Genomic DNA, 27083 nt, shown 5'->3' with positions numbered 1-27083 from the left:
GTTTCCTGCCTGGATGAGGGCTTCAGCAGTTCTGCCCCGTAAAAACCCCTCACAGTTACATCTCTGCCCCTCTCTAGTCTCCGAGTGCCAGATTTCAGCCTCGTCCCTTTCCCCTCCTGCTGTAGAATACCATGGTTCTCCCACCCTGGGCTCCTGGGATGGTCAGGGCAATGAAAAGCCTGGCATACGAGGAGACTAAGAGAGCTTGGCCGGGTTAGCCTAACAAAACGCAGGCTGAGCAGGGATCTGGTTGCTCTATAAATACATTGGGGGGAGGAGGGTAAAGCACCAGCTGGGGAGAAGAGCTATTAAACCTAAAGGACAGTGCTGGCACAGGGACAAATGAAGATAACCTGGCCAGGAGTAAACTGAGGCTGGAAAGGAGAGGAAGGTTTCTGACCATCAGAGGAGGGATGTTCTGAATGAGCCACCCAAAAGGAGCGGGGGGGAACCCAACTGGTTTTAAAATGGAGCTTGACAGGTGTCTGCCCTGGGGGATATACCGGGGTCGCCTGTGAGAGCCAGGGCTTGGTCTCACAGACCCAGGAGGTCCTTCTGTCCCTGAGTTCCTATGGGTCACTTTAGACCATTCTGTGTCACACTGGGAGCTCATAGAAAAAGCTTGGCCCAGAGTTATAATCTGGGAAAGCACTTGGTCTTGGGTTCCTGTTCACCTAGTCATGTTAGAGGAGTTTAGTTTGCTGAGTGTTTGGTAATGTCACTCCTTCTGAAGCATCTGGCACCGGCCACTGTCGGCAGACAGCACACTGGGCTCCATGGACCATTGGTCTCACCCAATACAGCCATTCTTCGATTGTTCCATGGATGCATGGGTCACTGCAGACAGGTCATTCCCAGGGGCTCCCTATGCCATAGAGCCACCATAGCCGCCCCAGCAGAGGTCCCAGGGCTGCTCAGCATGGGAGGCCGATGGTGGTCTGGTGCTGCCCCATAGGGTGGGGTCTGGCAGCACAGAGGCTCCATGGTTTGGGCTAGAGCGGGCTGGAATACATGGGATTTTCCCCCCAAGAAAAATGTTAACCCAGAGTAAAATTTCATCTTTTTCATCCATTTTGGGGGCTGGCTTTTCATAGAAAACTGATCATTTTTCACTGATAATTTAGCTGCCAGGGCACTGCCCAGCCACAGCTGCCTGGGTCCCCAAGAGAAATTGGTCCTTTTCATCTGCCTGTTCCTTGTAACAGCAATGAAGGTGGCACTGACTGAATCTATGGCTGCACTCTGGGTAGGGAAAGGTCTAAACATCCCATCCAGTCTGTGACTGGGGTTTGGTGGCTCACCAGCTACTCTAACCAGTCTTCCTTTCCTCTGTCCAGCCCCCTCCATCCTCTACAACGGCCCCTTCAGCAGATCCTGTGGGCAGTGGCTACTGTGACAGGCCCCGGTAGCACATCGCCGATGAACGTGTGCTCCCAGGGAGCTGGAGAGGGTCCTAGAGCAGTTGTGGAGGCACAGAGATTGTGAGTGGGAGAGTCTGGCTATCAGGGGATCACTGAGATCTGTGCATAGCTTTGGGGATCCATGGATGCTGGGTCACCATGTTTATATCTCAGGGAGAAGGGAAGGGACCTGCCCTCCTGGAACAATCTGAGGGAAATTTCCAGGTAGGAGCTGTGTGGAATCTTCCTGCCCCAGCCTGCACCCTGGGTTTGTAATGCAGGAAAGGGGCCTGCCGGGGAGAAATCTGACCCTACATAAATATTTTTAGTCTGATTTGCTGTTTTCATGGAAAAGATAACGCAGCTTCTCTTTTAGGGTTGGATCGAGCAGAACTTTTTAATTGTGACATACACACAGGAAGTTATAGCTATAGGGAAGCCCAGACAGCACCTCCCTGTGCTGATCTCTGGAATTTCGCCTTGGTAAAAAATACAGGTGGCTTATATAGGTTTTATTAAGATTCCTTTTTACATATAGATCATATAGTGGAGTTTCTGATACTTAACAGGTCATTTACCGCACATAGGGTACTTATAACACACCATGGGGTCTCACGGTGCCAGCATGTCCCGGTGATTCTTTTGGTGCTAGTGAGTCCCGAGTCACATACAGTCACTTGTTATCTATCTGACAGGGTATGGCTGGGTGGGTTACAAAGGTAGTTAACGTCTTACAACATAGACGAACGCTTTTGCATTTCTATTGTAGTTCTAAGACATCCTGCCCGAATTTAGCATTTCTATTGCAGTCCCAGTCTAAGGCATCCTGCCTGAATTTTTGTGATTCAACACTGAATTGCAGCAAGATTACAGCTGTAAGAGCACCATCAGTACCACTTGGCCACCTTCGAGGGAGCCCTGTGACTCCTCTGAGCCGTACGCACAGCGCTGACAGCCTGGATTGCAAGAATAGAGCCTGCGGCAGGGCTTGTGCTGCTGTCCAGTTTGGTGGCAACACCGAGCATCCCCTGGGATTGGGCTTCCTGCAGTTTGCCATTGGCCGTGACGGGGTTTAAGCTGGCACACACTGAACCAATCAGCTGAGGGTCCCAGGTGGCCAAGTGGCCTCCAAGGAAATGGGCAAACACGCTTCATAAGGACAGTTGCAGCCTGTCTGAGCAGACACTGCCTGCTGCCCGTGCAAGCTCTCCACTGACTCCTTCTCCGTTAGGGTGCAGATCTCTGTTGGCAGCTGCTCCCCTTTCGCAGGCATTGGGTACGTTGGCAGGTTTCTCTGTCTTTAAATCTTTCAAACGCCAAAGGAAGGGTAAAGGCTGCCAGCTGTTGACAAGGGCAGATGTTCTGTGCAGTGGCAGCTGACTCTGCTGGGCTGTGGGTGTGACTCAGTGACAGAGGCTGGAGAGCAGGCAGCACTAGGTAGGTGGGGGACCTTCCACTTCATGTGCCCGTGGTTTATGGTGGATTATTCCAGGGACACAGAAACCCCAGATTCAAAGTGATCTCGGAGTGTGAAAAACCCTCTGCCCCTACTCAGGATTTCTCACTGGGTCCCATTTCCAGAGGTGCTGTGTCCTCTGGGATTGAGAGGAGCCCACGGAATATCAGTGGGTAGTTCCCAAATCACCTCAGGTTTATTTGCTCCTGGAAATTTAGTCAAGAAATCCATGTGTATTCTCTGACTGGATTGTGAACGCAGGAATTCAGAGCTGTGTTGCTTTGTGATAGCAAGTCAGATAATGTACCTGGAATAGTTCTGCTTCCTGCCTGGATGAGGGCGCCAGCATTTCCATCCTGTAAAAAACCCTCACAATTACCAGGCTACCCGCATCTCTCCCTCCTCTCTTGTCTCCGAGTGCCAGATTTCAGCCTTGTCCATTTCCCTCTTCTGGTGTAGAATACCATGATTCTCCCACCGTTCGGGAGTCTGGCTCAGGAATTCTGACTAATCACTGTTCACAAAACAGGTCACAAAGTATTGTGTTATTTGAACAGTAGGAATAAAGCATCACATGAGAGAATAAATGGGTTTTAAAACAACAGTCTGTTCGTCTTTCTGAAGCCCTCTCACTGTGATGGGGAACCCAGACTGGCTGAGCATTTTCTGACTTCCCCAGTGGTGTCTGTGTGTCTGTCAGTCTGAGGAGTTTCTCAGCACCAGCTGCCCCACCTCTGGACAGACTCCCAGCACTGGCAGAACAAGCTGTGTAACTTGGCTGGAGCCCGGAAATGGGGTCTTCACAGCGTGAAACTCAGGGGTTGTCTCTTAACCGCGCTGAAGTGTTTAGTGAGAGATTGAGTTATTGTTTCCCTTCCTGCTTGTTTTCCAGCAGCCTGCTATTAAACTAAGACTAGCCATACTGGTCATATCCCGATATTTAACCCAATACAGCCATATCAACAGCCCAAGAATTGGGTTTAACATACACGTTCATAATTATGGCAGCTCAGCTCTATGGCTGTCACAATACCGTTCCAGTGTAGTGTGTATTTTATTAATACAGTACAGAGACAGCCAGAGAGAGTGAGCAATAGACGACTTTCATGTGTGAAATGAGGTTTTATATCCATGAATTCTCATGCATTTCACTTTTAAACCCACTTCCCGCAAACCCCTATTGTAGCTGAATAACAGGTGCTGCGGTTACTCTATACTAGACCAGTGGTTTTCAACCTGTGGTCCATGGAGACCTCAGGATTTGCAGACTATGTGTTAGATTTCCAAAGGTATTCACACCTTCATTTGAAATTTTGTAGGTGTCTGGAAGTGAAAAAAGGTTGAAAACCAGTGTACTAGAGAGTGAGAGGCCATGGAATGAATATGGTATCTGCTGATCCCATTCTGGATAAAGGCTGCAGACTGACATCCCAGACCCTAAGTGGAACCAGTCAGCTATTGACCCAAGGATAGAGGAGCTACTAGTTGCAGAGGATTTCCCAGTCTTTTGTTTGCCGACAAGAGAATGAATGAGGGCTGAGAGGCTGCAATCTTTTCAAGTTCTGAATAAATCCAGACGACCCCAGTTATATTTACGTCCTCCTCTATCCTGAGGAATTATCACTGAAAGACAATTTGAGGGCAAAGAACGGGTTTACATGTGTTTGTAAAAGTACAGTTCTGTAAATGTAATGGCAAACTTTTCATCATAATACGATTATTACAAACCAAAATGTCATTACATGCGTGTATAGCGAAAGCTACCAGCAGAGTTGTTGGAATCTGTACAGGTAGGAACAGGGGTAACTTTACTGGCTTTTACTTTAGCCTTTATTTTAGAAAGTATTTCAGAGGTATTCCAACTACTCTTTGCAATGGGCTTATCAAATTAATTTTTTCTTCAGTGAGCAGTTGCATGATACTGTCTCCTGGTAACTGACAAGAAACAGTTTCTAATACTTAAATTCCAGGTCGTTTACAGAATAATTCTGCAATACTTGCGTGAGACTTTCCAAAAAGTCATGAGACAATGAAACCACTGATCTGTGTTTCATCAAAAAGTAGAGATGAGGTGCAGAAAAGGGATTAGATGGTGGTTGTCTGTAATTTACACCCATCACTTCTTACACAAGCATGGCTGAAGTGACTTGCACACTCAACTGCCTATGAATGCAAAACTAATCTTTGCACTATTCACAATTTGTGACATCACCCCCTGTCCTGCGAAGATGAAGTAACTGTCTATGTTCACTTGTAACTTGTCAAATATCTATAGAACCCTAGCCTGGGGAAAGGATGGGGCCCTGTGAGGATAAAGAGAAGCCTGTAGGATGATCAGCCTCTCTTGATTCAATCAACAATGGCCAGGTAAAGCACTTCAGCTTCTCCTGCAGGGATTCTTGGGGTTCAGAGTGTATCACTGGGAGCATTTGGTAAGTGAAAGTAAATGGAGCCGGGTTCAAATTGAATTTACACATATAGATAGAGCAGAATGATGTCTCAACAAATATCATCTAGTCTCCTCTTATTTTTTCTTTCAGGAAGCAACGTTCAAAACTCCTTGGACCTGCACCATGAATCATGTCAGCTGTCAATGACACCAAATTCCAACCTGCAGTGTTCTTTCTCACAGGAATACTTGGGCAGGAAGACATCCATGTCTGGATTTCGATCCCCTTCTGCTTAACGTATGTTACTTCAATATTTGGAAATTCACTCATTCTGTTCATTATAAAAACAGATCCAAACTTCCATGAGCCTATGTACATTTTCATTTCCATGTTGGCCATCACAGACCTTGGCTTAACAATATCCACTCTGCCGACAACAATGGGTCTATTCTGGTTTAACTCTAGGGAAATTAGCCACGATGCCTGTTTTGCCCAGATGTTCTTCATCAGCTCACTTTCATTCACTGAATCCTCCGTTCTCTTGTACATGGCCTTTGACCGTTTTGTTGCAATCTGTAACCCACTGAGATATGCTTCCATCTTAACCCCACCCAGAATAGCCAAGATGGGACTGGTGTCTCTGCTGAGAGGTGTGATCCTAGTATTCCCGTTCCCCATTCTCCTGAAACAGTACCGATACTGTAAGGACAACATCCTCTCTCATTCCTACTGCCTGCACCAAGAAGTCATGACGATGGCTTGTTCAGATATCAGAGTCAACATCATCTATGGCTTCTTTGTAACAATCTCTTCAGTGGGATTGGACTTGCTGCTCATCCTCCTATCTTATGTGATGATCCTCAAAACAGTGCTGAGCATCGCGTCCCATGCTGAGCGCCTCAAGGCGCTGAATACCTGCGTCTCCCACGTCTGCGTTGTCCTGCTCTTCTACCTGTCAGGGATTGGCTTGTCTGTGATCTACAGATTCAGGAAGAACTTTTCTCCATGGGTAGAGATTGTCATGGGCCATGTGTTTTTGCTGGTTCCTCCGTTGTTGAACCCAATTGTGTACAGCTTGAAAACCAAACACATTCGTATCAGGATAATCAGGTTGTTTGTCAAGTAAGGAGTCAGTTCATCACCTGGCTGCAGCACTGGTGACACGGAAAATGAAAAACATGGACCAGGTATTATATCCCAGACACTCACACAGCATCATAGAAAATTAGTGTAGGAGAGTAAAGAGTTAAAAGCTGGACAAGTGGTCAGGCCTAAGCTACAGGGAATGGTGTCATGGCACAGGCAAACCTTGTTTCTGTTATTTGGTGTGAATTCTAGCTAGAGTCTGTTATCTCTCTTCTTTCCTTCCCTTCCTAGCCATCTGCACAAGGAATGAGGCTAACAAATAACCATTCCCTCTCCTGCTCAAGGCCTCTTGTGGGAAAAGAGCATTATCTTCTTTCCCTCCCTTGCATATAGTGTACTTTAAAGAATGTGAATAGGTTTCAAGGTAATGTTCCTGTGAAATAATCCTGTAAACAACAAACAGGGGCGGGTATAATTGTATTCATCATGTAGCTGTTAATATTCTTTTTATAGATGTCAATATGACCAAATAAGGTTCCATGGCGAGTTGCTGGATGTAGGCTGGTGGCACAGTCCAGCCAGCAGCGTCATGACCATTTCTCGGGCCCAGGCTCCGAGGAAGGCCACAGCGCCTTTGTTTAGGGGAATCAGCTACCGGTTTATGAGTTGGTAGCTCTGGACCCCAAGTGGGGCGGGATTCCCTGGTAGTCTATAGCCCCCTGACCCTCATGTAGTACAGGGCTGGTAAGGAGCCTGCATCTCCCTGGCCTTCCATTAGGCAGGGTGGGCCAGTGGTTTATCACCACTGGCCCTCAGACATGGCGGGGCAGGCAATGCAGTCTTTAGCCCCCGGTTCACATGTAGGGCTGGAAAATGTCAAGGTCTGGTGCCCCCAGCCTTCAGACAGGGCGGGGCAGGTGAAGCAGTGTATGGCCCCTGGCCCTCAGGGAGGGCGGGGCAGGTAAAGCTCAGGGTCATCTCACCGGCAGTGTGGAGGATGCCAAGCACTCCCGGGGTAGTTAGGGAAGGGGGGAGGGAGACAAGGCCCACCCAACCCTATCAGTGGCAAAATGTTTTGCTACTGAGTCAGCGGGGATCCAGCCGCAACGCGCTGGCTCACTCAGTCACACTCAGCCACTCTCTGGTCAAATGTCCCTGGGCTACTTCCTCCCACCCAATCCCCGGGTACCTGCATCCAAGTAGCTCCCTCCGGGTCGCTGGCCCGAGGACCCGCCCGTCTTCAGGATCCAGCCCCCTCAGAAAGAAGGTTTGACCACACCCCAAGTCTACCAAGGCCTCCAGGTGTCGCCCCGCAATGCCGAAGGTGATCGTTGCTTTCAGGGTAGTTGGGCTCTGGGCTTGTCCCTCTCCGGCATAGATCAGACCATACGTGCAGTCCATCATGGGGCACTGGCGCCGCAGGTGTCTCATTTTACCGCACGTAAAACAAGGGCCTACATTTCTGGGGCCCTCCCGGGTTGGGCCATCCCGCTCTGGGCCTGGTGCCCCAGGGGCCCAGGAGGATCCATGGGTCACCCGGGCCTGGGGCCAACTACGGCTGGGCTCCTGGATCTGGTGGGCCCGGGTCAACCAGGAAGCCTGGTGCTGGGCTGTCGCCTGTGGAAGCATGCAGTTTGTCACACAGATAGTTTGAGCATGTAACTGAAGGCCAAGAGGCAGTTAGGAATGTGCTGACCAATAGGAATGGCCAGCCAGACATAGGCGAAGTTTCCTTGAAAACAAGATAAGGTGGTAAACTGCTGACTGTCTCTTTTTTCATAATTGAAGTTGTATTTTTTTCATTTAACGTGAGCTATGCTTATGCTTCCTTTTGTAACCAAATAGGGGAAGTTCCATTGTATGCAGCTTAATATTACTTCCCCTGTATAACACATATGCCCAATGACTTGGCAATGAATCTGTATATAAACCCTCACACAACTCAGAATAGGCGGCACAGTTTAACTAAAGCTGTTGCCCTTGGTAATTACCTTGTTAATAAAGGTCTTTTTCTTGCTCACCCAAACAGAAGTGAAGACTGTGTTTTCTTCAACAATTCTTGGTACCGTGACTAGGATCGCTGCAGCTCGCCTGGGTGCACGAAGGTCCCTGTTTGCTCCAGTGTCTACCTGGTCAGGGTAACGAGAATGAGAGTACAACTGCAGGCGCCCTTCAAACTGTTCCTTAAGGGCGGGCAGTTTGCCGCTGGTGGTTCTGTGAACCACGAAAGACTTGGGTGATAATTCTATGTATCCTTCTCCTCTAACCAAGGGAAAGTCATGCCTGACCAACCTGATTGCTTTCTATGAAGAGGTGACTGGCTCTGTGGATGTGGGGGAAGTGGTGGACGTGATATACCTTGACTTTAGTAAAGCTTTTGATACGGTCTCTCACAGTATTCTTATCAGCAAGTTAAGGAAGTGTGGGTTGGATGAAAGGACTATAAAATGTATAGAGAACTGGCTAGAGCATAGGGCTCAACGAGTACTGATCATGGGCTCCATGTCTAGCTGGCAACCGGTCACAAGCGGAGTGCCCCAGGGGTCGGTCCTGGGGCCGGTTTTGTTCAATATCTTCATTAATGATCTGGAGGATGGGGTAGATTGCAGCCTCAGCAAGTTTGCGGATGATAGTAAGCTGGGGGAAGTGGTAGATACCCTGGAAGGTAGGGATAGGATACAGAATGAACTAAATAAACTGGAGGATTGGGCCAAAAGAAATCTGATGAGGTTCAACAAGGACAAGTGCAGAGTCCTGCACTTAGGACGGAAGAATCCCATCCACTGCTACAGACTGACGACCGACTGGCTAGGCAGCAGTTCTGCAGGAAAGGACCTGGGGGTTACAGAGGATAAAAAGCTGGATATGAGTCAGCAGTGTGCCCTGGTTGTCAAGAAGGTTAATAGCATATTGGGCTGTATTAGTAGGAGCATTGCCAGCAGATCACGGGAGGTGATATTCCCCTCTATTCGGCATTGATGAGGCCACATTTGGAGTATTGTGTCCAGTTTTGGCCCTCCACTACAAAAAGGATGTGGAGAAATTGGAGAGAGTCGAGCGGAGGGCAACAAAAGTGATTAGGGGACTGGAGCACAAGACTTATGAGGAGAGGCTGAGGGAACTTGTTTAGTATTGTTTAGTCTGCAAAAGAGAAGCATGAGGGGGATTTGATAGCAGCCTTTAACTACCTGAAAGGGGGTTCCAGGGAGGATGGAGCTAGGCTGTTCTCAGTGGTGGCAGATGACAGAACAAGGAGCAACGGTCTCAAGTTGCAGTGGTGGAGGTCTAGGTTGGACATTAGGAAAAACTTTTTCCCTAGGAGGGTGGTGAAACACTGGAATGGGTTACTTAGGGAGGTGGTGCAATCTCCATCTTTAGAGGTTTTTAAGCTGCGTTTTGACAAAACCCTCGCTGGGATTATTTAGCTGAGGTTAGTCTTTTTTTAAGCAGGGGGTTGGACTAGATGACCTCCTGTTGTCCCTTCCAACTGTATGATTCTACGTTTCTATGACCTCTTTGTCGAGGTCCCAGAATAAGGTGGACATCTGCCTTTACGCAGGATGAAGTCTGTGGGCCAGATTCAGGGCCCAACCCCAGCTTAACTGAGAACACAGAGATTCCCTTGACGAGGGTTGTGTGGAGAAAGGGGAGCCTCTGTGCTCTGGCTATTCCCAGGAGTCAGAATATCCTTCGGGGCCATGGGCAACTGGGCATAAGAGTGAGCAACTTTCTGGCTATTCCTCAGTTTGCCCCAAGATCTAAGCACCACAGAGATGGTTAAAATCCACCTCCCGTCCATTGGACTTTCTGCAGGCACAGCTCAGCTAGACCAGGAGAGCTAGCCCTGGTGTTAAGAAGGTGTCAGCTGAAGGGTCCCACCCGGAGCCCAGAACACCTACAACCTGAACCAGGGCATTCTGGGTGCTCTCAAGATGAGACCCTGGGGCTCCTGGCAGTTGTGATGTGCATTTCAGGGACAGACACCACTCTCAAATGCCTCTTCCCTGTGGTGCAGAGTTTCCTTAATTAATCAGAGCCTCCTCCTGCAAGGAAGCTGTATTGAAGAGCAGATTAAACAAAGAGACCACAATCCAGCTTTGGACAATTCAGTCAATACATGAGCCAGGGTCACACGTGTGGGGAATCGGGTTTTTGCTCTGCCAGTCAGCACGTTTGGTGGCAATGCAGAGGGGGTCATGATTAGAGATTAGGAGGAAAATCCCGGTCTCATTTACACTGGGGCTGATGTGGAGTAACTGCACTGGCTCTCTTGTTGTCACTCCGGATTGACAGCAGTGTCAGTGACAGTGGCATCAGACCCAATCTCCCGGCATGTCTCAGCTGGCAGCCTAGGCAGAATTTATACAAAGCTACCTGGGACTCACCAGACTGGGGCCCTCTGACCCCAGAGCCTGCGTCTGACAGTGGCCAGCACCAGCTGCCCCAGAGGAATAGCCAGTGACCCTGCTGCACAGACCTATGGGATAGCCGCCCCATAGGGCAAGTCTTCCTGTCCCAGGAGCGAGAGGCATCGTGCCGTTGTGGAGCAGGAGGGTGTGCGGCCTAGGTTCACACGGGGACGTAGGTGTAGCAGGGCTGAGTGTTGCAGTGACAAGTCCTGTGGCACCTGCTTCAGGGCACGTGCTGATCAGTGAAGGGGACTCAGGAAGCTGCACTTCCCCATGGCAGGATATTGCACCCTGAGGAGTTTATGGGGCAATCTGTGTTGACCTCTGTAAGAGAGAGGCTAGCAGATGGGAGGGACTGTTACTCTGTGTGGAAATCCTATAATTGAAACAAGGATGTGTGTGCTCTGCAGAGGCGGAAGGTTCGTATTTTTAGATCTTAGTGATAAGGAAGAGAAAGGCAGACCAGGAAGAGCCCATACAGCAGTTTATTCATGCAGCACTTAAGTTACAGATTTTAGGATGCTGCTAAGCTGTTAGCTGTTAGGAGTACAATTCAGGCAGTCAGGCGCTTACCAGCACGAGGGTGGGGAGGCCCCATTCTTCACTCTATGAAGCGAGTTGCTACTAACCTGGGGCATCCGCTAGTACCTCGACGGATCCACAGAGAGCCTCTGCAGGGCGGTGCCCAGGGGTCTCTATTATACTCCTTATCCCCTACTCCAAGCAATGAGCTTCACCTGCCAATAAATAACATATATCTCAATACACTTAGGGATTGGGCCTTAACACTTGTTTCCTGTTAGTCTATTGGTAGCTAGCTAGGGAGCATCCCAATAAGCTGACGTTAGTACCCCATAGCAGGAGTTGACCTTTAACTGGTTTATGTGGTGAGCTCATTTTGCAGAAGCTGCCCTACAGCTAGTCTGAAACTAGCCTTACGGTTGGGCATTTAGCAGAAGTTGACCTTCAAGGTGCACCTTGTGGTCAGACATCTGCTGCTGATACCAACCAGGGCCTCTCCAGACCCAGGAAAAGTAGTTCCTTTCCAGAGAAGCCTGTTAATACTTATGAAGCCTGTTATAGATTTCAGGGTCTTGCTTTGTCATGCTAAGCTGAATCTGCGTTACAATATTCTTGTGCACTCTACAATGCGCAAGAGCCTGTCCACGTGCATGTCGCACTTTCAGGGATTCAGCACCGGGCTCATCAGCCAGGAATAGCAGCAGATGCTCAGAGTCTATGACAATGAGCAGCAGCACAGAAATGCTGATAGATAAATGAGCACGTCCAACCCTTGGCTCTTCTTTTCTCTCTGGGGAGGTAGCAGTGGAGGACTTGTCTAGCAAGTCTGTAAGTCTCAGTGCTCTGACAATCTGAGCCTCTGTTACCGGTGAATCATTTCTTTACTCTCAGGGGAGGCTCTTAGGCTTAAATTCTCCAGGGTCTATATTCTGCTGTTCCCACTACTCACAGAACTCAGGGAATTGTCCCAGAGTCCTAGCAACCTGAGAGTTCACAGGGACTGTACAGGGGACTCATAAAGGTCCCTGTCCAGCATTGCAAGTGTCAGATGTGAGATTCGTACACTGATTCTCAGGTTGCAGGAACGAGATTTCCTCTCTCTGCCGTGTGGAATTTGGTGAGTTGCCTGTTTCTGGAATAATGTTAGTGCTAAGGGCTCAGGAACGGTTCAAGTCAAGAACAATCTGCGAAGGAATTCTCCAGCACGGAGACTTTAATTGTTTAGTATTGTCAGAAACATGAAGGGATTTAAAATAGGAACTAAAGATTTATTGTAAATAGTTTATATAAATATTTGTTTTTAAGATAATTTCCTTGTCTCTTACTGTGTCCTTCCATCTGTCTCAGTATCTTCCTTTTTTTGTTCTCTGTGGTTTTTTCTCTGGTTCACTCAAATTCTCCAATTCAGCAACTTTACTGCCAGGTTAACACGTGTAACCAGAACCTTTGCAGTGGGTACGTGTGATACCTGAGATTTCAGAACATGAATGGGTCACACAGGGTTTCACACACTGGCCAGATTCTGCTCTCACCTTCTGCCTTCAGTGGTTGACTCCAGATTGACACTGGCATCACTGAAAGCAAAATCAGGGCCCCTGTGTTTTGAGATTGCCATCTTTCATGCCCAGTCTCAGGATGCCACATAAACTGGGGGTCTTCCTTCAGACTCTTTCAGCGCCCTAACAGAATAGCTGTCGCTGCTGCAGGGCCTAAAGACGGGATCTTCACAGCAGGGAGCCTTAAGTTCCACACTAAGATTTAAATCTTGGTACCTTGGAGATCAATGGCAAAACTCCCATCAGGGCCAGGATTTCATCCTAGATCCAGATTTAGGGACTTAAATAAATGACTTGATTTTCACTAGCCATGAGCCTCCAGTGACTCCAACTGGAGTCGCCCTGTGGCCTCTAAGGATGGGTGAGCTCATCTAGAGCAGAGAAGAACTGACAGGAGAGTAGCTGAAATCTTAAACTTACAGTTTAGAGATTCAAAACAAATAGGGTCTGCTCTTTCCGTTACTTTGCATCTCTGGTTCTGTAGAAGATGAGAAGCACCAAAATGCAGTAAAAGTAAAAGCAAGCTTCTGATTTAGCGGAAACCAGTCAGTGTTGGAAATCTCACTGGGGTAGATCCAGGCACACACAGCGTGTGTGTGTGGGGTGGGATGTGAAGTATCCAGATCGCACTGGAGCGGAGTTCTGAATCAGGGCGAAATAGGGAATGGACATTCTGCCTAATTCACACACTTGTTATCTGTGGTACCAGATGGGTGTCTGTAATGTGTACACACTGTAGTAGTTCGTATCTGACACTTTCCTCCATCCAGCCCATCCCTCCTCCTCTGACCAATCCCACAAAACCTCGTGGCAGCTTCAGCAATTGCCAACACGGAAAAGCAACATCAGGAAGTTGTGTCTGGATTTCTAATGTATAGAATCATAGAAATATAGTCAAACCCCCTGCTCAAAGCAGGACTAACCTCAGTTAAATCATCCCATCCAGGGCTTTGTGAAACCGCAGCTTAAGAACCTCTAAAGATGGAGATTCCACCACCTCCCTAGGTAACCCATTCCAGTGCTTCACCACCCTCTAGTGAAAAAGTTTTTCCTAATATCCAACCTAGACCTCCCCCACTGCATATTGAGACCATTGCTCCTTGTTCTGTCATCTGCTACCACTGAGAACAGCCTAGCTTCGTCCTTCCTGGAACCCTCTTTCATGTAGGTTTCATGTAGATTTCTATCGAATCCCCCCTCATTCTTCTCTTCTGCAGACTAAACAAGCTTAGTTCCCTCAGCTTCTCCTCATAAGTCTTGTACGCCAGCCCCCTAATCAATTTTGTTGCCCTCCGCTGTGCTTATTCCAACCTGTCCACATCCTTTTTGTAGTGGGGTCCCAAAACTGGACACAATACTCCAAATGCGGCCTCATCAATGTAGAATAGAGGGGAATATTGTTGCCACCTCACTACTCGGCCCCCTTTCTAGATTGTTAGTAAGTATAATATATTTACCATGCTATTTGTTATCACGTGTGTAACTCCCTCATGGGGCTTCTCTCCCTTCACAGGAATCTGAGCATTTCAGAACCTCATTGGCAACTCGACCACCCTATGGAGGCTTTTAACCTTACCTCCTCAGGCCCACCAACATTCATCCTAAACGGCATCCCGGGGCTGGAAGCTGCCCACATCTGGATTTCTATCCCTTTCTCTACGTTCTACATCATCAGCTTGCTGGGAAATTTCATGGTTCTCTTTGTTGTCGCCAGAGAGCAGACCCTGCACAAGCCCATGTACCTGCTTCTCTTCATGTTGGCACTCACAGAGATCGGTGGTTCCTGCTGCATCATCCCGAAAGCACTGTGCATATTTTGGTTCAGCTTCAAAGCCATCACTGTGGATGGCTGCCTTACCCAGATGTTCTTCCTTTCCATGTTTGCTGTTACACACTCAGCCATTCTCGTGATAATGGCCTTCGATCGCTATGTCGCCATATGTGACCCTCTGAGATATGCCACCATCCTCACTAACGCACGAATCGCTAAGCTAGGGTTAGTGAGTTTGATACGAGCTGTTCTCTTGATTCTACCCGAGGCCCTGCTTCTGCGGAGGCTGCCATTCTGTGCCAACCATGTTATCCCCCACACGTACTGCGAGCACATGGCTGTGGTGAAGATGTCATGTGGGGACACCAAAATGAACCGGACGTATGGCCTGGTGATAACATTTGTGATCATCGGGTTAGACCTAACACTCATTGGCCTGTCCTATGGGCTGATCATCAGGGTCGTTCTCAGGATCTCCTCCAAGAAAGTCCACCAGAAAGCCCTCAACACCTGCATAGCCCACGTCTGTGTAATACTGATGTCTTATACTCCCAAACTCTTCTCCACCCTGACACACAGGTTTGGTCAGGATATCGCTGCCCATGTTCACATCCTCTTGGCCAACCTTTATCTCCTGGTGCCCCCCATGCTCAACCCTATCATTTACGGAGTTAAAACCAAAGAGCTTCGTGACAAAGTGGGAAAATACACCTGTAGATTGTGATTTCCTGGGGCCACTGACTTTAAACCTGTGTGACAAGAGGGGGAAAGGACGTGTCATTGTTAATCAAGGGTGCTTTATCCCAATTTGTTTGAGCTTAGATTGAGGAATTTCACAGTTTCAAATGTTCCTCACAGCTAATGTCTTGTCACTCCATCAGCAAGCACTGCCCTCTCCATTGCTAAGTTCCATCTCCAACTATCACATGATCTCTTTCAGAATCAGCTGTCATCCCCGAGCCCCAGATACCCTGTGACTTGGCCTTTCTCTGAATTCCACACTAACAGCCCTGATTCTCACCATTCCTCACTCTCCTCCATCTTTGACTCTTTTGCCCCTCTTTGCCATCACAAGGTTCCCAACTCCACCATCCATCAGGCCCCAATAACCTCTTCCAATCCTGTGTCTCCCCAAATCAGTCTCTCTAAATTCTTAAATAGTAGTCCTCCCCAAAGCCATGAAATCTGCCCTCAATTATCACTTCATTTTGATACACACACTGTACACAGACTGGGGACAAAATAAACATAGAGTCTATTTCACAGAAAAATCACAGAGGCAAAGATGAAGGATGGAAGAATCCCATGCACTGCTACAGACTAGGGACCAACTGGCTAGGCAGCAGTTTGGCAGAAAAGGACCTGATGAAATAGTGAGGAAAAGCAAACATAGACAAGTTATACAGAAAATAAACAAAGATGCAACCTCAGGCTTTCAAGTTCTATACTTCTCAACTTCCCTTTTCTAATGCAAGGGACCTGTTTTCTCTGAAGTGTTTCCCATGTGCCCCTGTCAACAAAGGGATTAAATGTTTCACAGACAGCACCCTGCTTAGCTGCCGCATAGTGGCACAGTCTGTGACATTTTGGGCATCATCTAGACCAGTATAGGGGTCTACCATCCCCTGCCTTGTAATCTTTGGGTCTTTAACACTGTGCTGTTATGGCTCATGGCTCTGACACCAGTAACCAGCCCATAAGCATCATGATCTCACCCTGGCTTCCAACAGCCGATTTACTCCTTGCAGGGTGATGCCAACAGCCTCTGCAAATCCGTTACCCACGTTCTCATCAAAGGGAAGTGCAGAAGGGATGGGAAATGTATTCATGTTTTCTCCAGTTCCTCCCGTGTTGGGGGAGGACATTATTTGCGTGACATTATTGCCCGGGAAGCAGTGGAACTTTAAAGAAATCTGGCTGCAGGGGCAGGTCTTGAATTCAGGAGAGTTGGTAAAATCTACAAGGGGCTCCCTGGAGCAGCCAGGCTGCTGTGATTTACCGTTTCTAGTGTGAAACATCTACCAACCTTCGGGGGGGGGGGGCACAGGTACCAGGACTGAGGTTCTGAATTTGAATTTGATTGTCCGCTCATAGCTTTGGTGCTTATGTGGAGCAACTCGTGCTGGGGCTTGTAACCCAGCTTGGATTAAATAAAAGAAGCTGCGTGTGTAATGAAAGCTTTCCTTTGTTATTTGATGTAGAGACCAATGTGTTTCAATAACTAGCTCGGGCTAGTTTGGGGCTAGTTTTTAAGGGACTTTGAGCCATGGATGCAGTAGAAATCTGGCAACCCTGCGTAGGGCAGAGTTAGTGAGAGAGCAGCCTCCCGAGTCGAGCTGGGGGCAGAGCAGCAGCACCCAGAACCAGACGGGCCAGACATGGCAGCCGAGCGTGGTGAGCGGCTGGGAAGAGCAAGGCGGGGCTCTAGGAAGAGGGCCCATTGGAGGGAGACATCGCCAGACAAGAAGGCCTTGTAGGCTGGCCTTTTGTGTGGGATGGGGGGAGACATGACCCCAGTGGGGGGGCTAATGCTGGGGAGTAAAAGCCACTGACAATACTGCAGCTTTCTGACTCTAGGTGGTTTCCATCAGTCCCTGAGTGAGCAGGGTTCTTGCTCAGTTTGATGAACAGACATTGCACTTTCAGACAGCCAAAGACAAAGAAAGAAACTACAAGGCTGAACTTCTTTATCACATGTACAGTGACCTGGCTAGAACCTGAGGGTGTCTGGCTACCGCCAGAGCAGGCATCTTTTTCATGGCATCAGCACAGCACAGCACAGCCAGGGTGTCAGAGGGCGTGTAAGGAACAGACTGTGAATTTTTCTTACATCCCAGAGACTGCCAATTAGGGGGTCACCGTGCCCACAGGGCAGGGTTCTTTCTTTCCTTTAACCTGCCCCATTTTTTCCTTATTTTTCTTACAGCTGCTGTTTAACAAGTTGTATCAGGTTTGAACTTAATGTAGTGATCAGCAGGTCAGGGACTTGGCCAATGATGAGAGAGCCACCCTAGCCCCTGTCCTAAGAGAGCACGATGAGGGTGGGGGGTCCAGCCTCCCTAGAATCCTGTGCCCAGCCTTCTCAGCGTTATGAGGACTCTTCCACAGGGGAGAGAGGAGACGAGCCCTCAAGGCCAGGCCGGCCTCCAGGTAAAGGGAGCTGAAGCGAGGACTCAGATCCTTTCGCTGTCGAATTCCACCGGGACAATGCAGAAGTTCACAACAGCGGGATCATCCCCCCGCTTCCATTAGTGAACTGAGATAGACTGATGGGTTGGATTTTAGTGCCGTGTAACTTGTGCAGGGAACTGCTGCACATCGTGTGCAGGACCATGAAAAGAACTAGAGTCTGTGTACCCCGGAAGGGGGGGCAGTGTGTGTGGCTGGGCCGGAGAGCTGAGTCACCAATAACCTGCCAAGAGATCCAGTGGCCGGGGGTCCTGTGAGAAGTGGGTGCCACCCATTGCAAGCGAAAGAAAGGCTAGGGGTTAGTAGGGATACAGAAAAGATGTGGGGATAAGGCAGCCTTCATTTCCTGGAGCACAAGATGAGCACACAAGAGGTGGCAGCTCTGCGTGTTGGGTGAGTGCCATGGTATCTAGCCCGATTCTGGTGACGTCCGCCAAGACCGACTCCCAGCAAGTCTCGGTTATTCCAATCACATCATAGTTCCTCATCTGTGCCAGGACTTCCAATTCCTCCCGCTTGTTTCTCAGCCTTCTTATGTTCATGTACAGCACCTAAGATAACGAGCCGATTGCCCTACTTTCTCACTAAGAATCAGAAACTGAAATGCCACAGTTTCTAAGAGAGTCCTGCGCGGGACTAGCCCTCCACCACCCCATTTGGCTGGGGACTCCCACTGTCGCCCCATGGAGGTGGGGCATCCGGTCTCTCCTTTACCCTCTCCAACTGGGTGTGCACAGCCCTTCTGCATGACTCTCAGCCGCCCGGGGCTGACAACTGGAGCTCTTAAAAATAGAAACCCACACAGCTTGCGCCTCCCTTTACACTCTTCCACCCCTCTGGTAGTTTAGGAACCGCTGCTCTAAACAGATCTGAATGAAAGCAACTGCCCAGGAGAAGCACAAGAAATGTCTGTTGGAATGATTGGCCAGTTTTCCAGCTCCTACATACAGCTCCTTGGCACTTGCAGTTCAGCGTTCAGCATATTTGGCTGAATGGTGGTGAGTAGATCAGCAGCTCCCTGTAAGCGATGAAAGCGATTGGAAAGCTGTGCATTTATTCTGTCGAGACGCCTGTAAAACACGTTCACGTAGGAAAAAATCTTTCTGAGTCGGCAAGTCTTTCACCTTGTGATGGCCCTCGCTCGGGACTGTTGGGCAGGGGAGTGCCGCCTAGTAGCCAGGGCTTCAGCCTGTGTCGTGCATGGGGGCTGTTGGCAAGGGAGCCCGGGCCCTCCCACTGAACCGAGCTCAGACCAAGGACCCTTGGAGGGCTTTGTGTGCTCTGACAGCCGGGGATGCTAAGGTGGCCCACCCTAGGCCGCTTCCTGCCACCTCCCTGTGATTGTCCCAAGACCACCTCCTGGGGCAAGGTAGGTTGAGGGGTGTCTGCTCACCACAAGCTACCTTCTGGCGGTTGTGTGTAACGAGGTCTTTCTCCTTTCCTCTTGGGCAGCAACAGCTTCCTCCTGGTGTACAGCCCCTCCTGGGGCAGCTCGGTCCAAGGGCTTTCCCTTGCTGGGGTTGTTCACATTAAAAATAAAGGGATCAGTGAATTCCAGAGTCACCGGAGAGGGCAATGCTTCCTCTCAGGATGTCCCTGCAGCAGGTTCCCTTTCCTCAGGGCAGGACCTTGGGGCACTTGTTTAAAGGGAGATTCTGTCTTCCCTCAGTTTGTCTCTCCTGGAGCTGCCATGACCAGTTCTGCTCTCAGGCCTGGTCTGCTCCCAAAGAGCCGCTCCCCCGCCTTTGAACTCCTCCTCCAGTTGGCACATTTGCTATAGGTGCAGTAGGGTGGGGCTGGCTGGGCCCAGAGAAGTTCCTTCCCCCTGGTTGCCCTGTGTGGGGTCTGTACACCCCATCGCACACCTTCACGTAGCTCCTCAGAATGGCACTTGCCTTCCTCAAGTGCTTTTCTTCAGCCTTGATTTGCCTGCCCCATTTTCCTGATAATTTACTTGCTGCACGTTTGGCTTCTTAGAACTCAGTTTGAAACGTAGCTACAAGTTCAGTGGTGTTGGGAAGCAAGAGTTCTGCTTTGCCAAGGTCTGTGTTGTTGGACTGTAGCAGTTTTTCCAGCATCTTTCTTTGGTTCACAATGAGAAAAACCAAACAAAAATTTTCCATTCATTTCTTTAATGCTGAAGGCTAATGACCTTCAACACCATTTTTGCTCAGCAGAATTATTTCTGAGAGTGCCTTCATTATGTCTGAACACCGAAATCGGAGAGGAAGCAGCGATTCATGCTGGTTGTTGATAAATTGTATAGTCAGTTGCTGGACCATGCTTTTGTTTGTTATGAAATATGTTCAAGAGGCCAAATTAACAACGTCGGTCAGGTTTACTGCTAAAATCCAACAATAAAATAGTGCAGAAAAATGGTTTTATACAATACAAGTCTCCAGGAAGTCACACATTTCTGCTGTTATCATAGATGTGATTGTTTTATAAGTTACACATCACTAGAAAACGAACCAACAGTCTGTCTCAATTCCCTATTGAAAGCGAGGGGATGATCCCGCTATGTGGGCTTCTGCATTGCCCCGGTGGAATCATAGAGAAAAAGTGTCTGAGTCCTCGCTCCAACTCCCTTTACTCGGAGGCCTGTCTGGCCTTGAGGGCTCCCTTTCCACTCTCCCATGTGGAAGAGTCCCCGGAACCCCGACAAGGGTAACCCAGGATTTCTGGGAGGCTTAAATCTCCCAATAAAACCAAATACAGTTTGTTAAACTGCAGTATGACCAGGTCAGACCAGATGGCTATGGGAGAGTGCTACAATTTGAATTCCGGGAAGTTGGGGAGGAGTCACTGGGCCCGGGACTCAACTGAATACAGGGGACAACAAATGTGAAAAGCAGGAAAGGACGTAAGGTTCAAAGGCTCAAAAGAAGAGAACTTGAAGGGGACACTGAGCAGACCCCGACAGCGCTTACTGCTCCCGGAAGGTGTCTAGGGGACCAGCGGATGCTGCCCAGAGGAAATCTGCCAGGATGTGTGAATGGATGGAAATAGGCTCCAGAGTCGCAGAGCACCACCTCAGCCAACCTCCTCTCCCTGGTGTTGTAGACGGCCACTTTGGCCAGCGCTAGGAGGAGGATGAGGAGGAGGTCCCGCGGCTTTGTGAGGCCACGGATGAGGTGTGCGTATAAGAACAGGTGAGGGGAAAAGTGTAGCCAAAACCTCTACAGGGGGTTCTGGAGGAGCCGGAACAGGGGCTGCAATCTGGTGCATTTGAGGTAGACGTGTGCCAGGGTCTCCCTCACGCCACAGAAGGGGCAGGTGTCGGAGCGAGAGGTGAATCATGCCAAGTACACACCCATGGTTACGGCTCCATGGAAGAGTTGCCATTCGATGTCCCCTGTGGGCTGCGGGGTCAGCATGAAATAGAGACTGGCTCACCGGGGGTCCTTGCCCTCCACAGGTGGTATCAGGTCCTGCCATTTGGTATCTGGGCAGGACACGAGGGCAAGGAAATGAAGGGTGTGGAGCACGAGCCTGTACAGATGGTCCCTGGGCATGGTTCAGAAATGGACCGTCTGCAAATCTAGTAGATGGCTCAGTGCGTGAGGAGAGGGTGGCCGGGGGGGCATGCAGGGCCAGGGCCTGGTGAAAATCTCCGAAGGGCTAGTGCTGAGGGGGAGCAGGAAGCGCCCACTCACAGGACCTGCTCAAGGTAAACCCATACAGTGGGAGGTAAGGCTGCCCTCACTTCCTGAAGTACACGCTGGGAGATTCAAAGGGTGGAAAACATACAGCAAGCTAGCGCCTCGGATTTACCCATTCCCCACAGTCATAGTCCAAGACATCTCTGATCCTGGTGACACCTACCAGGACCATGCCCTGTCGCACTACATAGGACTCCGCCACATGCACATGGAGTTGGAGAATGTGTCACAGAGGCTTGAGGAGGTCCTGATAGAAGACCAGTAGATCGAAGAGGTCTCGCAGAAGACCTATCAAATGGAGATAAAGGAGTTGCTGGTTGAATTGGAGCCCTTGGAGGTGGTGGAGGAAGGTGTGCGCTAAGTGGCTCCACACTGGACTACCTGCACTATAAAGGAGTCTCTGCAGGGCCTGGAGGTGGAAGGGGTGGACCAGTCTGTGGAGGCAGCACAGGCCCAGCCTGCCTTCTTCCAGGGGGAGATTCAAGATCCCTGAAGAGACCCAGTGCAGTCCTGGCCAAAAGAATTCCAGAATTGTCTTTTGGAGGTGGGCCAGGTACCTCGAGGGTGGAACCAGGGTGTTGAGCTGGTACCAGAGCATGGACAGGACTAACTGGTTGAGCACCAGTGCCCTCCCCGAAGGGAAAGGCACTGGAGCAGTCCTGTCCATCTCTGCAGCCACTCAGACACCATGCCCTCTAAATCGTGCCAGTTCTCTGCTGGGGAGTGATGGGTGGCAGAAAGGTAAACGCCCAGATAGAGCAGCGGAGCCCCGCTTCACTGGATGGATTGAGGAACGGGTGGGAGGGAGTTCGTCCGCCACCCAGCCCTTCCCATCAGACCAGCGTTCTTGACCCAGTTGACCCAGGAGAAAGTAGCCACTGAGTAGATTGCCAGGCAGGCCTCCAACCCAGTCCTGGACCACTAGGAGTATGTTGCTGGTGTACAATGACAGGACCAGCCTCAGCTCTGGCTCATGGAGAACCAACCCCATCAACCTCAAGGAGAACGTCAAGGAAACGGAGGGAGGCCTCAATGGCCACAGTGTACAGCTGCCCTGACAGCGGACAGCCTTGATGCACTCCTCGCCCAAAGCTGACTGGTTCGTTCAGGGTCCAGTTGAGCCTGACCAGGCACTCTGCGGAGGTGTACGGCACCTGGAGAAATACCACAAAATGGGGCCTGAAGCCAAATGCCTGCAAGGTGCCAGGAGATACTTGTGGTCCATCCTGTTGAGAGCCTTCTCTTGGTCCAGGGTGAGAAGGGCGAACGACAGACCATCTCTACACCTGAGCTCCAAGAGATTCCAAACCAAATAGAGGTTGTCGAAGATGGTACGGCCCAGCAAGGTATAGGTCTGGTCGCGATGAACCACGTCCTTCAGCAAGGAACCCAGCCTCAGCGAGTTGGCGTTGGCTATCATTTTATAGTCCGTGCTGAGGAGCAAGACGGGACACCACTTAAAAACCTCCCCTCCAGAGAAAGGGTGTGGCTGGAGTTCTGGGAGTGAGGGGAGCTACCAGAGTGTGTGAGTAGGCAAGACATTATTAAGAGCCAGGAGGGTTTGGGAGAAGGAGCATAACGCTGGCAGGAGAGAACCTGAAGGTTCAAAGACTGGGGGAGGGAAAAAACCCAGCCCAAAGAGGGCAAAGAACCTTTCTCAGACGTGGAGACCTAAGGGAAGTAACTCTGACAGAAGGTAACGATTGAACTGGCCAATTGGTTTACACACTACCATGCCCAGTGGGGCTGTGTGCCTCATACCCCACACACAAGGCCAGTCTACAAGGCCTACATATCTGGCGACCTCTCCCTGCAGTAGGCCCTATGCCCAGGGCCCCACCTTGCTCTCCCCAGCCGCTCACCATGCTTGGCTGCCGTGTTACTTGTGGCATGACCAGCAACCGCAATCCCAGATCTGGCTCCACAGCTCCCCGCTGTAGATCAGCCGCACCGCTCCCTGCTGGCACAGCTGGTCTGGGTTGCTCCAGTCCCTGGCTCTGGCTCAGGGCTGCTGCTCTGCCTCCTGCACAGCTCTGCCTTCTGGGCTGTTTCTCTGACCCCTCTGGTTCTGGCTGCTCCTGCTCTGTTTCCAACTCCACTTGCACTGCTGCTCTCTCATTAGCTCTACCCCATATGATTGCCATATTTCCACTGATTCCATGGCTCAGAGTCCTTTAAAAACTACCCCTGAAGTAGCCTCAACTAGTTATTGAAACAAAGCTTTTGTTATTAACACATTGGTCTCTAAATCAAATAACAAAGGAAAGCTTTCATGGGATACAAAGCTTTTTTGTTTAATTCAAGCTGTGCTACAAACCCCAGCAGGAGTTGCTCCACTTTAGCACCAAAGCTCTGAGCAGACAATCAAATTCAAACTCAGAATCTCAGTCCTGGTACTTGTGTCCCGCCGTAGGGTTGGCAGATGTTTCACACTGAAAACGGTGAATAACGACAGACTGGCCGCTCCAGAGCGGTCCTTGTGGATTTTCCCAGCTCTCCTGAATTCAAAACCTGCCCATGCAGCCAGATTTATTTAAAGTCCCACTGCTTCCAGGCAATAATGTCCTTCAAATAATGTCCTCCACCAGCATGGAGCAAATGGAGGAAACCCCACAATATTTCCCATCCCTTCTGGACTTCCCTTGAATGAGAACTCGGGGAGAAGGATTTTCAGAGGCTGTTGGCGTCACCCTGCAAGGAGTCAGTCGGCTGCTGAAATCCAGATGAGACCATGATGCTTGTGGGCTAGTTACTGATGCAGGGCCGTGAGCCAAAACAACAGAATGTTAAGGTCCCCAAGGTTATAAGGCAGGTGGTGACAGACCCCTTCACTGGTCTAGGTGATGCCCAGAATGTCACAGATTATGGCACTTTGCAACATCTAGGTGAGGTGCTGTCTCGGAAACACTGAATCCCCTTGATGACAGAGGGGACGTGGAAAACCCTTTAGAGAGAACAGGTCACTTACATTAGAAAAGGGAATTTGACTGGAATAGAACTGGAAAGCCTGAGGTTTCATCTTTGTTTATTTTCTGTGTAACTCATCAATGTTTTCTTTTCCTCAGTATTTCATCAGGTCCTTTTCTGCCGAACTGCTGCCTACCCAGTCGGTCCCTAGTCTGTAGAAGTGCATGGGATTCTTCCATCCTTCATCTTTGCATTTGGGATTTTTATGTTAAATAGACTTTTCTTTATTTTGTCCCCAGTCTGTGTACCATGTGCGTACCAAAATGAACTGATAATTGAGGCAGATTTCATGGCTTTGAAGGGGAGGGACAAAGAAGAGGGGAAAACTCCAAGTGTCTGCTCATTAAGAATTCAGAGAGACTGATTTGGGGAGACTCAGGACTGGAAGGGATCTTTGAGACCTGCTGGAGGGCAGAGTTGGGGACCTTATGATGGCAGGTCGGGGCAGAACAGTCAAAGATAGAGGTGAGTGAGGAATGTTGAGAATCAACAACCATACTGATGAAAGATAGGGCTGAGAGCATATGAGAAATAAGCAGGGCTGGTGATCTGGAAGTCACAGAAAGGCCAAGTGACAGGGTGCTTGGGGGTGGGAGATGACAGGTGATTCTGAAAGAGATCAAGTGATGGTTAGAGAGATGGAACTTAGCAATGGAGAGGGCAGTGCTTGGTGATGGAGTGATACGATATTAGGTGTGAGGAACTTCTGAATCCATGAACTTCCACAAGGCTCAGCTCAGCCAAACTGGGACAGAGCAGCCTTGATTAATGAGGACACATCCTTTCCCCCTTCTGTCATGCAGGTTTAAAGTCAGTGATGCCAGGCGATCACATTCTGCAGGTGTATTTTCCCACTTTATCACGAAGCTCTTTGGTTTTCACCCCATAACTGACAGGGTTGAGCATGGGGGGCACAAGCAGATAGAGGTTGGCCAAGACGATGTAAACGTGGGCAGCAATGCCCTGACCGTACCTGTGTGTCAATGTGGAGAAGAGGATGGGAGTATAAGACATCAGCATCACACAGATGTGGGCTGTGCAGGTGTTGAGGGCTTTCTGGTGGGCTTTTTTCGAGGACATCCTGAGGACGGCTCTGATGATCAGCCCATAGAACAGGCCAATGATTGTCAGGTCTATCCCGATGATCACAAATGCTATCACCAGGCCGTATGTCTGGTTGACTCTGGTGTCCCCACACGAGATCTTCACCACAGCCATGTCCTCGCAATATGTGTGGAGGATGACACGGTTGGCACAGAATGGCAGCCTCTGCAGAAGCAGGGGCTCTGGCAGAACCAAGAGAACAGCTCGTATCAAACCCACTAGCCCTAGCTTAGCGATTCGTGCGTTGGTGAGGATGGTGGCGTATCTCAGAGGCTCACATATGGCGACATAGCGATTGAAGGCCATTATCACGAGGACGGATGAGTGCATAGTAGCAAACATGTAAAGGAAGAACATCTGGGTGAGGCAGCCATCCACAGTGATGGCTTTGAAACCAAACCAAAATATGCACAGTGCCTTTGGCACGACACAGGTCGACATGCCGATGTCTGTGAGCGCCAGCATGCAGAGAAGCAGGAACATGGGCTTGTGCAGGGTCTGCTCTTTCCTGACAACAAACAGAACTGTGAAATTTCCCAAGAGACTGATGATGTAGAACATAGAGAAAGGGATGGAAATCCAGATGTGGTCAGTTTCCAGCCCCGGGATGCCGTTTAAGATGAACGTTTGCGGGCCGGAGGAGGTAATGTTGAAAGCCTCCATGAAGTTCTCGAATTGCCGATTAGGTTCAGAAATGGTCAGATGCCTGAGAAGGTGAAAAAGGCCAGTGAGAGTGATGCGATAACAAAAAACACGGTAAATATTTTATCCTTCCAACTATCTAGAAAGGGGGCTGAGCAATGATGAGACAACATTATTCTCCTCTAGTCAGCACTGGTGAGGCAACATTTGGAGTATTGTGTCCAGTGTTAGACCTGAAGCAGTTTTCAGCTCAACTGAAACCCACAATAATTATCAGGCATGCATAAGAAAACCTCAAGGACACTGGCTAATGTAAATGCCTCATCACTTAGTGATTCTGCCTTTCCATGAACAGCACATTTCTTGCACCCCCTCCATCACCCTTGTGGCATACCCTCTTATCTGTAAAGATTCCACCCATTTCCCCCCTTCAAGGATAGTCAGAAATTCTATTCTGTCTCTGTCTTTATCACCCCTGTTCTTACTGAGAAGAACAAGGTCTGCATTTGTAAATAAATAGATAAGAGAAATGTAAATGAATTGTTTAAGTGAGGAAAAAAACGCATATAAGTGATCTTTGTAACACCATGAAGTTGAAGCTGATTTCTCAGACTTCCCGATATCGTAAATAAACCTCTTCAGTCCCATCTGTGATGCCTAATTCTTAAGAGAAAATCCTTCTTGCTTTACACCAGTGTTGGACCCCCCACTACAGGAAGGATGTGGAAAAATTGGAGAGAGTTCAGTGGAGGGAAACAAAATGATTAGGGGACTGGAACAAATGACTTGTGAGAGGAGGCTGAGGGAACTAGGCTTGTTTAGTCTGCAGAATTAAAGAACGAGGAGGAATTTGATATGAGCCTTCAACTACCTCAAGGGGTGTTTCTGGGAGGATGGAGCTAGACTGTTCTCAGGTCCATAGGTCTTAG

At 49.3% G+C, this 27083-nt stretch overlaps 3 protein-coding genes across 3 annotated transcripts; 2 read left to right on the top strand and 1 right to left on the bottom strand.

Annotated features, from left to right (window-relative positions):
• Window positions 1-5366: 5366 nt before the first annotated feature.
• LOC137156315 (olfactory receptor 51G2-like) lies at window positions 5367-6372 on the top strand. Its single transcript, XM_067553038.1, has one exon. The coding sequence runs from the start codon at window positions 5437-5439 to the stop codon at window positions 6370-6372; it is 936 nt and encodes a 311-aa protein (XP_067409139.1). The 5' UTR covers window positions 5367-5436.
• An 8003-nt stretch (window positions 6373-14375) lies between these two features.
• On the top strand, window positions 14376-15314 carry LOC137156323 (olfactory receptor 52P1-like). The gene has a single exon (XM_067553044.1). The coding sequence runs from the start codon at window positions 14376-14378 to the stop codon at window positions 15312-15314; it is 939 nt and encodes a 312-aa protein (XP_067409145.1).
• Window positions 15315-25236: 9922 nt separating this feature from the next.
• On the bottom strand, window positions 25237-25953 carry LOC137156321 (olfactory receptor 52P1-like). The gene has a single exon (XM_067553043.1). The coding sequence runs from the start codon at window positions 25951-25953 to the stop codon at window positions 25237-25239; it is 717 nt and encodes a 238-aa protein (XP_067409144.1).
• Between the last annotated feature and the right edge of the window lie 1130 nt (window positions 25954-27083).

This window comes from Emydura macquarii, unplaced genomic scaffold (genome assembly GCF_026122565.2).
Source record: "Emydura macquarii macquarii isolate MOO-44397 ecotype Brisbane River unplaced genomic scaffold, CSIRO-AGI_Emac_v2 contig_1437, whole genome shotgun sequence".
NCBI classification, from domain to species: Eukaryota; Metazoa; Chordata; order Testudines; family Chelidae; genus Emydura; species Emydura macquarii.
Note: the sequence above shows the minus strand (reverse complement) of the source record. Positions and strands in the feature narration are given on the sequence as shown.

Coding starts and splice junctions, on each gene's coding strand:
- LOC137156321 (XM_067553043.1), bottom strand. CDS start 25,953: ATGTCGACCTGTGTCGTGCCAAAGGCACTGTGCATATTTTGGTTTGGT.
- LOC137156323 (XM_067553044.1), top strand. CDS start 14,376: ATGGAGGCTTTTAACCTTACCTCCTCAGGCCCACCAACATTCATCCTA.
- LOC137156315 (XM_067553038.1), top strand. CDS start 5,437: ATGTCAGCTGTCAATGACACCAAATTCCAACCTGCAGTGTTCTTTCTC.